Below are 15,184 nucleotides of genomic sequence, written 5' to 3'. Positions count from 1 at the left end.
TAACTGAAGGAAGTTATCTTCTAGCCAGCTGGTGATAGCTGAAAGACACTCTAGCAATTCAGACAGTTTGTAGAACTCAGAATCCTTAAAGGAGCAGTACAGCTGAATATCATCTGCCTATAGGTGATAGACATTATGAAAAGAATCAAGTATCTGTCCAAGAGGGTGTATGTACAGCAGAAACAACAGTGGACCCAAAACAAAGCCTTGGGGTACCCCACAGAACAGATCAGTAGAATCTGGCATGATTTGGTTATTACAGACACTATAACTTCTGTTAGAAAGGTATGATCTAAACCAGTCTAGAACAGTTCCAGAGATCCCCACCGAGTCACCAAGTCTGTTAATTAGCATTGTTTATCCAATGACTGGATAAACAAGCTTGGATCATCACCCTGAACTGAGTTGCTGTTAAATAATCTAGAAAATCCATCCACTGCTGACTGATTAATGATACATCTCTTTGATTTCAGGTTGTGAGGGACAGATTCAGCATAAGATAGGACATTAAAGAATAGGACATTAAAGAAAATGCAGCTGTGGTCACTCACATGAACCTCTTCAACATGTAAATGATCAATTTTGTGTCCCAAAAAGAAAGCAAGATCTTGAGTGTGGCCCATTTTGTGTGTGGGGCCTGAAACGTGCTGCTTTAAGTTAAAAGACTCCATAATAGACATGAACTCCACTGCTGTGCTACAATTAGGATCATTAATGTATAAGTCAAAGTCACCAAGGATTAAAACTTTTTCTAGTTTTATCATTGATGATAGAAATTCTGCAAATTCAGAGAGAAAAGGGCCAGCTGGACCGGGAGGTCGATAGATTAAAATACAGTGAAATACATTTTGTAACCCTGCTTTGATGACCTGACATTCAAAAGTTGTAAAAGGGCCATTTTTCACCAGATTACAGACATGCTTGTCCTTAAAGACCACAGCAAGACCTCCACCACGACATGTCGGGCGTGGTGTGGTAAACACAGAGCTATTTGGTGGACATTTTTCATTGAAATGTACAAAATAGCCATGTTGCTGCCACATCTCCATAATAAATAAATAGTCCAACTTTTCTCTGGTGAACAGCTCATTTAAAATAAAGAATTTTTTTGAGATGGAGCGGGCATTTAACAGGGCACATTGAACTGAATCCTGGAGAACATTTGTCTTCTTAACCTGTTGGAGAGGGATGGGCCGTAAACATCTGGTGTTCTGGGTTCTCTGGCCATGAATACAGTTTATGTATTTGCTGGTTGATAAATGAAATGGAATAGGAAAACTTTTGGGTTTGTCAGCAGAAGACAAAATTTTGGGGATTGCAACCTTTGGAAGACACACAGAAGACTGTTGCATCATGGGAGGACTGTTGGGAGTGATGTTATTTGAAGTAGAGGTTTGAGCAAAGGCCGGAGAAGGTGAAGATCTCTGAACCTTCATGTCTGTGGAAGGGAATCCACCATAGATATATATCTATGGGACTGCACAGCATACTGGATGTTAGTGGTTAGCATGCTTGAGCCATGTCGGTTAGGGTGAATACCATCTCGTCAAATGTTTAAAAATTCTAATTTGGAAATAACTGATTTTCTTTTACAAGGAAAACTCGTTATTAATCAATTTAATCAATTTCCCTCTGGGATTAATAAAGTATTTTTGAATTGAATTGAATTGAATTATTAAAAAGATGCTAAGGAGAAATAAATAATGGATTTAGAGGTCGAAGACAACACACTTAAATCAAAAAGTGAGTGCTGCATATTAGAATAGAACAGATTGTGAGGCAGCGCACACACTTAGAGAATAGGAATAAATGATAAGGTAAATACACAAGGGCATTGGGCTATTATTTTAACCTTGAGCAATTAAAAAATGAATAAAAAAAGAAAATTAAGTTTCCAAGAGCCATTGTCATTTAATGTAAAAACTAAAAAAGTGAGCAAATTTTCATAAAATCTTCCCATGGGCTCACTCTTGGGAGGGGCCAAATGGTTCAGGTGCAGTGTGTGAAGGGTGGTAGTCGAGGGCGGGGACCTTGGCGGTCTGATCCTCAGCTACAGAAGCTGGCTCTTGGCACATGGAATGTCACCTCTCTGGTGGGGAAGGAGCCTGAGTTGGTGTGTGAGGTTGAGAGGTTCCGGCTAGATATAGTCGGACTCACCTCAACGCTTGGCTCTGGCTCTGGAACCACTTTCCTTGAGAGGGGTTGGACTTTCTACCACTCTGGAGTTGCTCCAACTGAGAGGTGCCGAGCAGGGGTGGGCATACTAGTTGCCCCCCATCTTGGTGCCTGTACGTTGGGGTTTACCCCAGTGAATGAGAGGGTAGCCTTCCTCCACCTACGTGTGGGGGGACGGGTTCTGACTGTGGTCTGTGCTTATGCACCAAACTACAGTTCAGACTACCCACCCTTTTTGGAGACCTGGAAAGCGCTCCTTCCGGTGACACCCTCGTTCTGCTGGGGGACTTTAATGCTCACGTGGGCAACGACAGTGAGACCTGGAGAGGTGTGGTTGGGAGTAACGGCCCCCCTGATCTGAATTTGAGTGGTGTTTTGTTATTGGACTGTGCCAGTCATGGATTGTCCATAATGAACACCATGTTCAGACATAAAGGTGTCCATATGTGCTCTTGGCACCAGGATACCTATGGCCACAGCTCGATGATCGACTTTGTTGTTGTTTTATCTGACCTCCGGTCGCATGCCTTGGACACTCGGGTGAAGAGAGGGGCGGAGCTGTCATCTGACCACTACCTGGTAGTGAGTTGGCTCAGATGGTGGGGGAGGATGCCGGTCAGACCAGGCAGGCCTAAACGTATCGCGAGGGTCTGCTGGGAACATCTGGCAGAGTCTCCTGTCAGAAGAAGCTTCAATTCCCCCCCTCCGACAGAACTTCCAAAATGTTCTGGGGGAGGCGGGTGAAATTGAGTCTGAATGGACCCTGTTCCGTACCTCCATTGTTGAGGCGGCCGACCGGAGCTGTGGTCGCAGGATCGTCGGTGTCTGTCGTGGTGGCAACCCCATGAACCCGCTGGTGGACACCGGCAGTTAGGGATGCTGTCAAGCTGAAGAAAGAGTCCTATCAGGTCTTTTTGGCCTGTGGGACTCCAGAGGCAGCTGACGGGTACCGGCAGTCCAGGCGGAACGCGGCTCGGGTGGTCTCCAAGGCAAAAACCAGGGCATGGGAGGAGTTTGGTGAGACCATGGAGCAAGACTTCCGTACGGCTTTGAGGAGATTCTGGTCCACCATCCGGCTCCTCGGGGAGGAAAGCAGTGCGCTACCAACACTTTCTATAGTGGGGACGGTGTGCTGCTGACCTCTACTCAGGACGTTGTGGATCGGTGGGCAGAATACTTCGAAGACCTCCTCAATCCCACCGATACGTCTTCCAGTGAGGAAGCAGAGTCTGGGGACTTTGAGTTGGGCTCTCAAATCTCTGGTGCTGAGGTCACTGAGGTGGTTAAAAAGCTCCTCTGTGGCAAGGCTCCAGGGATGGATGAGATCCGCTCGGATTTCCTTAAGGCTCTGGATGTTGTGGGGCTGTGTTGGCTGACACGGCTCTGCAATATCGCGTGGACATCGGGGGCAGTCCCACTGGCCTGGCAGACCTGGGTGGTGGTCCCCTCATTTAAAAAGGGGTACAGCAGGGTGTGTTCCAACTACAGGGGATCACATTCCTGAGCCTTCCTGGTAATATTCAGGGGTTCTGGAGAGGAGGGTCCGTCGGATTGTTGAACCTCAGATTCAGGAGGAGCAATGTCGTTTTTGTCCTGGCCGTGGAACACTGGACCAGCTCTATACCCTTAGGGGAATCCTGGAGGGTGCGTGGGAATTAGCCCAACCAATCTACATGTGTTTTGTGGATTTGGAGAAGGCAGTTGACCGCGTCTCTCGGGGGGCCCTGTGGGGGGTACTCCGGGAGTATGGGGTACCAGGCCCTCTGATACGGGCTGTTAGGTCCCTGTATGACCGGTGTCAGAGCTCGGTCCGCATTGTCGGCAGTAAGTCAGGCTCATTCCCAGTGAGAGTTGGACTCCGCCAAGGCTGCCCTTTGTCACCGATTCTGTTCATAACCTTTATGGACAGGATTTCTAGGTGCAGTCAAGGTGTGGAGGGCATCTGATTTGGTGGCCTGATGATCAGGTTTCTGCTTTTTGCAGATGATGAGGTCCTGTTGGCTTCATCAGAACGTGATCTTCAGCTTTCGCTAGAGCGGTTCACAGCCGAGTGTGAAGCAGCTGGGATGAGAATCAGCTCCTCTAAATCTGAGACCATGGTCTTGATTCAGAAAAGGGTAGAATGCCTTCTTCAGGTCAGGGATGATGTCCTGCCCCAAGTGGAGGAGTTTAAGTATCTCGGGGTCTTGTTCACGAGTGAGGGAACACTGGAGCATGAGATCGATAGGCGGATTGGTGCTGCATCTGCAGTGATGCGGGCGTTGTACCGGTCTGTCGTGGTGAAGAGAGAGCTGAGTCAAAAGGCAAAGCTCTCGATTCACCGGTCGATTTACGTTCTTACCCTCACCTATGGTCATGAGCTTTGGGTAGTGACCGAAAGAACGAGATTGTGGATACAAGCGGCCGAAATGAGTTTTCTCCAAAGAGGGGCTGGACTCTCCCTTAGAGACAGGGTGAGAAGCTCTGCCATTCGGGAGGGGCTCGGAGTAGACCCGCTGCTCCTCCACATTGAGAGGAGCCAGTTGAAGTGGCTCGGGCATCTGGTCAGGATGCCTCCTGGACGCCTCCCTGATGAGGTTTTCCGGGCACGTCCAACCGGGAGGAGACGTAAAGGTAGACCCAGGACACGGTGGAGGGACTATGTCTCTCACCTGGCCAGGGAATGCCTTGGGATTCCCCCGGAGTAGCTGGCCCAAGTGGCTGGGGAGAGATAAGTCTGGGCCTCTCGCCTTAGGCTGCTGCCCCCACTCCAGATAAGTGGATGAAAATGGATGGATGGAAAAAAAGTGAGCAAATTTTCATTAAATAAACTCTTCTTATTTTTGTTCTTGCAAAACGCCAGTCCCAGTCCTGTCCTGCTGATAATCTGCCTGCTCCCCTGAGTTATTTTTCCTGGAAGAGATGTAAGTGGAGAAGAGCAGGGAAGGCCCATTATTGAAATGAAAGCCTTTCCATCTGCAACCTCCACAAAAAGCCCTCACAGGTCAGAGTAGCTGACCAGCAAAACACATGCTGCACAAAGTAACACCAGTGATTCACCCTTTTCTGCTCATTAAAACTGCTGGTGTATTAATCTGATCTGATTGTTCCTGTTCATTAAAAAAATATAAAAATACTCATGTAAGTATTGCTTTTTCAACCTCGACACAAAGTAAAAATTCTATAACCAAGTAGTAAAGATAAAAATGTTTGTTAATTCTTACTTTTTAAATGAAATTCAGATTAAATGCATTTTTCCGCATTACGTCATACAAACACAAGATGGCACTACAACCACAATGTTAGATTTATACCATTTTGGTAAATGCACTTCATAAAATGATTTATTTTGTCTTGTGCACCCACTCTGAGCTTATTTCCAGGTTTTTATAGACGTAGAAAAGCAATGAATAATAAACCTGTCCCTCTCACATGGGGAGAACATGGCTACATGCAAAGGATGAACAACATCCTGCAAATCTGTAACTGTGATGGTTTGATGCTGATAACAAAAAGGCACAATGAGATGGTTTTCAGTGGCATTTGAAAATAACACACCTTCAGAGCTCATTGCCTAGTGCATAAAAGGCGGATTAACAAGTTTTTGTATGCAAGTCTGTTAAAGAGCCTCACAATTCTGCTGCAGCTGGATTGTGTCTCATGGTTCTCCTGAAGCAATGAACTGTTAGGTATTTTTATTTATTCATCTTTGTTGTGAAATCTTTTGTTAAATGTGTTGGGGAAAAACCTGACCTTACTTGTTTTTACGTTTGGGTGTTTTAGGAAACTCCTTTCTGCTTTAGGCATTTTGATCCAGTATCTGAAGTTTTCCTTTGTCCTGTGCATTCTAAGACCAGAGTGTTTTCCATTAGTTAAAAGCAAACTGGTCAGGTAGGAAAATTAGCTCAAATCTAGAAACTTCTCTTGTGATTGTGGAATTTGTGGGTGTGAACATTTTGGAATCAATAAAACCCCCTCCATGAGCTCGGGCTCCTTTGTGAGAGGAAAATGGCTTCCGTGTTGTATGGTCTGATTCTCTCACCCTCTACAGAGTTTACACTTTGCAGAGTTTGTTGTCTGTTTAAGGTTTGTTACAATTTACTAAATTAAGAATCTAATTCCTCTGTGTGGGTGTTCTGACTTCCTTTAAGGTAATATAAGTTTAAGGTATTATAAGAACAATAGTATAAATTAAAATACGCAACATAATAGTGAATAATGCTAAATTAACTTAGAGAACATAGATTAAAATTACCTATCATGAACCATCTGCTGCCATGGTGGCCTTGATGTGACAGGAATCGTGAGAAGTGAAAAATGACAAGCTTTTAAAGACATGATGTTGGGTCTGCATGAACATCAGATGACCATTATTCCCCATGACTAGGTCGTCTGTCTGCCATCTCTATTAGTAACAGTCCTCAAGGAGAACTCAGAGTGCTAATGCACAACACTCCACCACCGTCCTCTGAGACCTGTCTGGCAACAACTGCAAAAATTATATAAATAAAAACAAAAGCACTTTGGATGCCTAAGAAGAAAGATGATCGTTAACTTTGCTAAAAAGGCTCTAAAGTCAACAAAAGCAGTTCAGCACTGTTATTTTGTTGGAAAGATGATTTGTTGTTGTTCTCAGACATGCAAGGACAACGTTTAAGGCAGAAAAATAAGAAGTGACATGTGTTAGGTCTGTATGGAAAGTTCTGTGTGGATTTAGCAGCTCTGTGAAGTGCCTAAAACCTCTAATTTGTCACATTTCACAGAAATTGGGACAATAAAAAGATTCGGAAGGACAGCGACCAATAAAAGCGTTTTGTTTCTGAACTGTTGTATAAGCATTGTTGTGCAGGAACATAAGCGAGAAAAAAACTTTCCAAAACACCATCTTTCATTTACAAAAAAGAAATTACTGGGTTTATACTTCTTTATTGTGGTTGCTTGACTTCAGTTTTACTTAATAACTATTTAACATAAACCTGTTTCTTATTCATGCACCAAAAAAAAAGTCGCCTCCAAACGAAAGTTCACAGACTATTTCTTTGGACCACCTTTAGCTTGGATTATAACATACATTCACTGTGGCATTCAATACATTCAGTAAGCGTCTGCAATGTCACCAGATTAATTTCCATCCGGTGTTGCATTAATGTTTCACCAAAACTTGCATTGATGATGTAGAGTCTGACCGCTGAAAAAAGCCTTCTCCAGTACATCCCATAGATTCTCAATGGGGTCAAGGTCTAAACTCTGTGGTGGCCAATCCATGTGTGAAAATGATGTCTCATGCTCCCTGAACCACTCTTTCACTATTTGAGCCCGATTAATCCTGGCAATGTCATCTTGGAAAATACCTGTGCCATCAGGGAAGATAGAATAACCTGGTCAGTCAGTATATTCAGGTAGTCAGCTGATCTCATTCTTGGAGCACATCCTGTTGCTGAACCTAGACCTGACCAACTGCAGCAAGCCCAGATCATAGCACTGCCCCCCACAGGCTTGTACAGTAGGCACTAGGCATGATGACTGCATCGCTTCCTCTGCCTCTCTTCTTACCCTGATGCACCATCACTCTGGGACAGGGTCCATCTGGACTCGCCAGGCCAGTTTTTAATAGTCTGTTGGACAGTTCTTAACCCAGTTTTAGTCGTTTCTGCATCTCCTTAGATGTTTTCACTGCTTGATGCATGCCAACGACCTGACCCTTCTCACACAGACTAACATCTTTTCCACCACCAGGTGTCTTTCCACTTGGTTGTTGAGGAAATGAGAAGCAATTCATTGCACCAGTTGGGGTTAAATAACTTGTTGCCAGCTGAAAGCCCATGCAGTAATTACCCAACAGGAGGCTCGTATCTATTTGTGCAAATCCAGGTGATGACCTTTTTATGGGTCAGACAGTGTATTAGCATCATTCAATTAAACAACTATTAAGTGGTAAATGGCCTGTATTTGATATAGCACCTTCTAGAGTCCTGGAACCCCTCAAGGCGCTTTACAACACAATCAGTCATTCACCCATTCACACACACATTCACACACTGGTGGGGATGAGCTACAACGTAGCCACAGCTGCCCTGGGGCGCACTGACAGAGGCGAGGCTGCCGAGCACTGGCGCCACCGGTCCCTCCGACCACCACCAGCAGGCAACGTGGGTTAAGTGTCTTGCCCAAGGACACAACGACAGACTGAGCGGGGCTCGAACCTGCAACCTTCCGATTACGGGGCAAGCACTTAACACCTGTGCCACCGTCGCCCCACAAGTGTATTAATACACAAAATGTCTTAAAACTACTAAACAGATCTGGTCCTGTAGTATATGGTAGCATTCAGGAACTTCAAATGCAGAAACACAAAATATTTAACAACGTTGTACAAATGCTAACTGAAACAATGGATAGTTTAGGGTGATAAAGCAGGTTATGTTTACTTGTTCGTCACCTGACCCTGTGTTGTTTTTGCACCTGAACTGTTCCACTCGCATTAGTACTGCCTTGTATATAGTAGCCATTTCTCTAATTGTCTTTCCGTATTATCTTTTAGTGCTCGTCTTTTTTAATTTTTTTTATTTTTGTACCGCAGCACATTCCTAATGTGATTTCTCACACATATCATACAAATCCTTCTGATTGTGACTACTCCTGTTGTGTTTACATCAGGTGTTTCAATAAGTTTAAAGTGAGTTTACAGCTCAAGGAAAGAGGAAGTTTTTCAGTTCTCAGGCTTTCTGGTGGGAAGGTGGTGAACAGGGAGCGTCCAGGGGTTCCTTAAAGATGCAACAGGCTGTGGAAGGGAACGTCTCTCAGGTGAGATTGGCAGAAGATGTTTTTAACAAGTTTTAACAAGTTCTTTGTTGCAGCAAAACAAGTGAACCACACGGTACAGACACAAGATGGAGTCAATGGTGACTTAATGTCAATTAACGAGCAGCTTCATTAATAGATGCCAATTTGACATGGATTAGTTCACAAGTTATCAGTAGAAAAGCCCTTAAACCTCCAACCCGTCTTAACCCGTGGGACGTTTGGGAATGCTGATGGCCAGCTGTGACCAACAAGACTATGAAATAAATGTGTTAAAGTAACAGAAAAATCAGCTTTTTCATTTTCATCCAATATATTTTTTCTTTTTTTATTCAGATAAATACAAAATATAATTGACTTTTTTTCCTTTTAGTGCGGTCCCTTTTGCTTTAGAATATGATTGTACAAAAAAAAGCCAGTTAAGCTAAATTTCTAATCAGTCTAATCAAGTAAAACGTTAAATCATACACCAAGAAGACGAAGCTGACTTCAACGAATTTATCTAATTTCTATGTAAACCAAAGCAAGTTAGCTTTGCAACGATAGAGCAGGAAATAAATTCTGCTTTGGCTATTCTTACCAAACACAAAAACCTTTAAAATCATTTAAACGTTTTTATTATACTAAACACACAAAAAAAAACTGCTTATTCATGCTGAGGTTTTCTGCCACACATCAGGTAACAGATGCTCACGCAGGAGTAAGCCCCCTATAGATACATTAAATCAATAATTTACACTAATTGACTAATAAACCTTTTTTACTTTTATAATCGCAGTTCTGCAAGGAACCACCAACACTTCAACTCATACAATAATACAAAGGCATCATGCTTTATTTCACTTTTTATCTAGAAACAGATACATTTTCTTTAATTAGATGTTAGAAAACTTTATACACATAGAAAAGGCCATCGTTGGGTCATAACCGAACATTGTTTTCTGATGCTGATGGTTATACCAAGCAGCTCCCTAAAATCAATGGCATAAAATACTTTTTAGAAAAATTTTCTTTAGTTCTGTTAGTTCTTTAGTTTAGGTTGCCGGCCAAGTTGAGCACAAACATACGAAAGAGTCACTCCTGCAGCCTTTTTTTAAATGTTCAGAAATACTACGGCCAAGATGTTTCCAGCACAAGTTATCTCTCCCCCACACACACAAACGCGGTGACCTTTCTTCGGTCCAGGTGCTTAATTACTTTTCTCCATGCATGCAGAGAAACACTGTGATTTAAAGGTTAACTTCTTTTAGCCATTGTATGCCAAAGTCTTTGACAAACTGTTTAAGATGAAGAAGAGTTTGCTGGTCTCAGTTGTTCAAAGTGCCCAAAATCAGTTAGCAAAGTTCAAAAATATAATCTCATTAAATGGAGCATGGATGTTGATTAAAGGTCTAAATAAACTGATGGAATAAAGTGTTTGCATGTTGTTGGAAGCATAGGAGTGCAGTAAGAGGTGATACTTGCTATAAAAAGAAATAAAATGTGGTTTAAGAAGCCATGTTGGATCAAAACTTAAATCCTGGTGTTCAGGGGTCAAACCAAGGGACACTGTGTTCCAGAGGCTGAACATGGTTTTAGGTTGAAATCTGCTAAAATAATTAAATAAAATGGAGAAAATTCAAAATGAAATAGACTGTACATTGTTTTCTTTTCCTTGCCTTCAGAATTTCAAACCATTGAACCCTCGTCGCTTCTCTTTAATACACCAGTTTGAGAAAAGTCAAGACCGCCTCCACCAGGACCACAAAGAAGTCATCACTGATCCTTTTCTTCTTGCTGTTCTTGAGGTACTTCCTGTGTTTTAAGACGTCAGGCCAAGCTTAGCAGTGTGCAGGTGGACGACACACTGGAGGAGCGCTCGTGAACGCTGGTGTTTTCCCAAACTCCTGACACAAACTGTGATGCTGGAGAGTTGCTCCACCCGAGTGTGTTGGCAATTTCAGGGCATAGGGCTGAGGCCAGTCTCTGGAGAATGAAGTGAAACTTCCTGCGAAAGTTTCGGTTGATCCAGAAGTAGAAGATGCAGTTGAGGAAACCGTTGGATGTTGGCAGCCACACCACAACAAACTCAACCCACTCCGGCACGGTGTTGCCCGAGACTGCTGTAGGCCAGAGAATACAAGAATCAGACACATAGCAGCTGAGTGATGTTGGCCTGAAGATTATCAGACAGGATTGAGATTTATGCCATTTTTTAAATTTAGCATTTAAAAGTGTTGAATGTGACTCTACCACTAACTTACAACATGGATGCTTTATCTCCACAAATAACACAAGCCTGGAGGAGTTCTGCTGTGTGGTGGAATTACTAATGCTAGAAGTTGGCTTCTATTAGACACGGTTTCCTTCTATGGGAGCCCGTGAGGACAAAAGCATTTACAGATTTGTAACAAACTGTTACAAAACTTTCAACATTCATAAACGTTTTACACATTTACCTCTTCACTCACTGCCAGTGATAAAAGAGAGTCTGATGTGCTTGTTCAACACATTCTCACACCCGAAGCATCAAAAAAATTTGACGATGGGCAACCAAGCGTTCGTTTCCGTCACGTTGGGAGCCTCGGTGAGTCGGTAGGTGACCCGCTGTGCCAGAGCGTCTTTTTCCAACTGCTGCAGTAAAACGGAGATTTCACCGAATCGTGACCTTTAACCCTCTTGCCATGTTCCCCCACCCCCATTCTAACCTTAACCCTCTTTTTCATGCAAAACTTTGTTTCGAGTTGTGATGTCCATCTCCAACACGTTTAGCGAGAAGTTCAGAATGGGAAACTGGGTTAAGGTTAGGATGTGGGTGAGGGAAAGGCAGGTTAGAGGTTAAATGTCGGTTAAATGTGCGTTTTACCGCAGACGTCGGAAACCAACGCTCTGCCACAGCACGTCAGAAAAAAATGCTTGGTCACGCATCGTCACTTTTTGTGAGAATGTGTTGGATTGTCATTTTGCTGGAGGTTGTGCTCCCAGGGATTTTGACCCTAATGGTCATCCGTTGGTAAGGTCTCACTCAAACACAAAAATACAGCTTTCTTGCAAATGATTAAGTATCGCCAAGGAAAAAATACACAGTCCATTTAAAACAGCAAATCCATAAATGTCTGACCCTGTGCTGTGATATGTATAAGTCTTTTGGAGTTTTTTTTGTCAGTAAGCATGCCACCGTTCCATAGAGCCTCATGCAATTTGAATTGAGGGCTGCTCAGCATTAGCCAATTGGTTTAGAGACAGCTGCTCATGTACAGATGTCCGTTACATAGCGCACAAGCAATTGCAAAAGATGGATGCAGAGTCTTAAAGAAAAAAAATGTATATATATTCAATAAACAGCACAACATGCAAATAATAATTGTAACACAATGTGATTTAAACTCTGTTGGCTGGCTAGTTATAATCATGGAAGCAGGGAGAGGAGCTCAAGATGATTCCCTCTGAGGGAAATAAACGCCACATTTCACTGATGGATATAACTATTTTATCACTTTGTGTCTGAAAGATTTAGAAGGTACAAATCAAATAACTGTAAAATGAAAATGCATTTGCCTGTGATGAGCACGTAATGTCGCTGATCAACAGGAGAAATTCTCCAACGCAATGACATTTATGGCCCTAATCTAAAAGTCTAAAATTAGCTGAGATTTAATGACGTAATAAAGTGCTTCACTGCGAGGCTCACAATCATTTAGAGGGTGCACGCTCTGCAGTTTAACTTCAAGACTGTCAGTCTCATTTTGTAGGGATTTTCAACCATATCAGATAGATTAGAGCCTCCTTGTGGAATAAAAGGACTCCTCTTCTAAAAATATTCAGCTGCAACTCCACTTTCAGACTGATTACTTTGAGACAGCACATGGCCAGGGTAAATGAGAAAAGTTAAAAAGTCTGAGTCATAACTGGCCTTGAATCAGTACATTCATGCCCATCATTACATAAATATCTCTGACAGCCTTTCCGCCCACAGTCCTGGCAAAGAAATTGACAGATTTGATGGACGAAAAGCCATTAAATGTTTTGTTTTTGAGGCACAACTTAACCCTTTAAGACCCAACACATTAAATAATATTCAAGAGTCAACTTTATTAAATTTTTAAATGTTTGATTGGTAATGATAATATAGCAATTATTAACTTTTATATGAAATTTATCAAGCAATTCTATAATCATACAACAATAATTAAACTAAATAAAAATCCCACTTGACACTTAAGTACATAAATAATCCATGAGCAGGCAGAAAACCCTTAAAAGATTTAAGACTGCAGATTGTTTTGGAAAATGCTAATCTTGTTAAAGAGACACAGCTACTACATACTCAGAAATGTGTGTATCACATACGATACAGTGGGTCTTACACCAGAGGAGCCGGTGTCTGGATTTACCTTTTTTAAGTCCGAATTTTTAATCTATCATTATAGATTTGATTTGAACTAGACTACACATAGACTATAAACACAGCTGTTGCAATACTGAGTTACTTTCTGATCATTTTAAAATCTACTTATGATATATAACCAATGTTACTTTAGCTGTTTGTGACAGAGAGGCCAACTCAAAGGATGCATTTGCTTAAAATGTATGAATTTCTTATTCCTTTGCTATGAAAAATGATATTAGTCTCTCATATGTTTTGAAGCAAAAGATAGAAATAGTTCCAATGTTAACTGTTGCAAATAACTTCAGATTTTAAGTCCAACATTCAAACATTTTGAACAACATAATCTTAACTGAAACTCTGTGGCAATGCACAGGTTTATAAAATGTTTGCATGTGACCTTTTGTAGATAGCAGCTGACATTATTCATATGCTTTGATCTTGGCTGCACTCCAGCAAGCCAATAGCTCACCAATGCCATCTTATGTAAACACCATTTCTCTAAACAAAGGCTGTTCAGTGACAGCAGCTAGAATGTTATTTATTATCATCTTTGAACAGAAACACACTTGAAAAAGTCCAAAATATCACTTTAAAAGAAAGCCTTCCGTCTAGTGATGCTTTGCTTACCATTGTAGATCATGGCTGCCATGCAGGGGGTCCAACAGGTGTAGTAAACCACCATGACGGGTACAAGCACTCTGGCTGCCACATTGTGCCTATTGCGAAGCGCACAGCCGTATTTGCGCAGTTTCAGCCTCTGCCTCTTGGCTGCGCACCACACCCTCAGGTTTGCATATGTCATGATGATGGAGCAAGGGAAAAATATTAAACAAGTCAGGCTCATGGAGTAGATGATGTTTGTAGAATAGGATGGATTGCAGACCAGCGACGCAGTAGAAAAGTGAACTTCAATTATGCCATCTGGAAATGTGATGGGTGACAGTAAAAAGAGCGGGAAGCACCAGGCGAAGGCAATCAGGAGCAGCGTCCTTTTTCTAGTCATCAGAGTTGAATACTGGAGCGGGTAAAACACAGCAATGTATCTCTCCAGGCTTATTGTGGCCAGCGTGTACATGCAGGTGGAGTAGATGGTGGCATTGCAAAAAGCCACAACGTGGCAAAGAGCATCTGGGCCCTCAGTGTAGTCCTTTAATAGACTCACCCACAGGTTCAAAGGCATGACCAGTAGTCCAAACGCAGAGTCTGCAACAGTGAGAGAGAGCAAAAAGTACCTGGAGTTTCTTGACCATCCAGCCACGGAGGAAGAGATGACCAGGAGAACTGCAATATTTCCCAAAGTGATCATCACTCCCAGAACAATGATGATGCTTACTTTGATGGAGTGGTGGCTCAACTCCTGCAGTCTCTGATAGTCAACATTTGACTGGTTGGAGTCAACCAAGGCTGAGTGGTTAACTGTTGTGATCATTGTTCTCCACAGCTTTGAAAGTGTGAGTAAATCATAATTCACAAAAAGAATAGATAATAATTTTGTTGAAGTCCGAGAAATAAAAAGCAAAAGCATGGGCAAACCTATGGAGCTTCATTAGAAAGCAGCACCTGCAGGTTTCCTCTCTGGAGCAATCAGCTGCACACCTGCTGCAATTAGCGATGGGCGGTAAGACTCATCCATGTATTACAGCAGAAAGCGGTGGGATACTTGCAAAATCTGGCTCTGCCAGTTGTTTTAGTTAAATAATGTTACACTTATATTTCTACATTTTATTTTTAATCTGTACATAACATACTGATTGAATTTCAAGACACGACAAAGCTAAGTAATAGCAAAACCTGAAGATTTTTAAAGGGAACTGAACAAAATCCAAGTGAAAACAAGTTTTTCATTGTTGTCATCATGTC

The 15,184-nt window shown here is 42.4% G+C and overlaps 1 protein-coding gene across 1 annotated transcript; it reads right to left on the bottom strand.

The window, feature by feature from the left end:
* Positions 1–9,555: 9,555 nt before the first annotated feature.
* zgc:162592 (probable G-protein coupled receptor 21) lies at positions 9,556–14,941 on the bottom strand. The gene is made up of 2 exons (XM_015953330.3): positions 13,952–14,941; positions 9,556–11,057 (listed from the first exon to the last, which is right to left on the bottom strand). The coding sequence occupies exons 1-2, from the start codon at positions 14,847–14,849 to the stop codon at positions 10,765–10,767; spliced, it is 1,191 nt and encodes a 396-aa protein (XP_015808816.1). The 5' UTR covers positions 14,850–14,941; the 3' UTR covers positions 9,556–10,764.
* Between the last annotated feature and the right edge of the window lie 243 nt (positions 14,942–15,184).

Source organism: Nothobranchius furzeri, chromosome 9 (assembly GCF_043380555.1).
Source record: "Nothobranchius furzeri strain GRZ-AD chromosome 9, NfurGRZ-RIMD1, whole genome shotgun sequence".
Classification (NCBI taxonomy): domain Eukaryota; kingdom Metazoa; phylum Chordata; class Actinopteri; order Cyprinodontiformes; family Nothobranchiidae; genus Nothobranchius; species Nothobranchius furzeri.
This window is presented reverse-complemented; position numbering and strand designations above follow the sequence as displayed.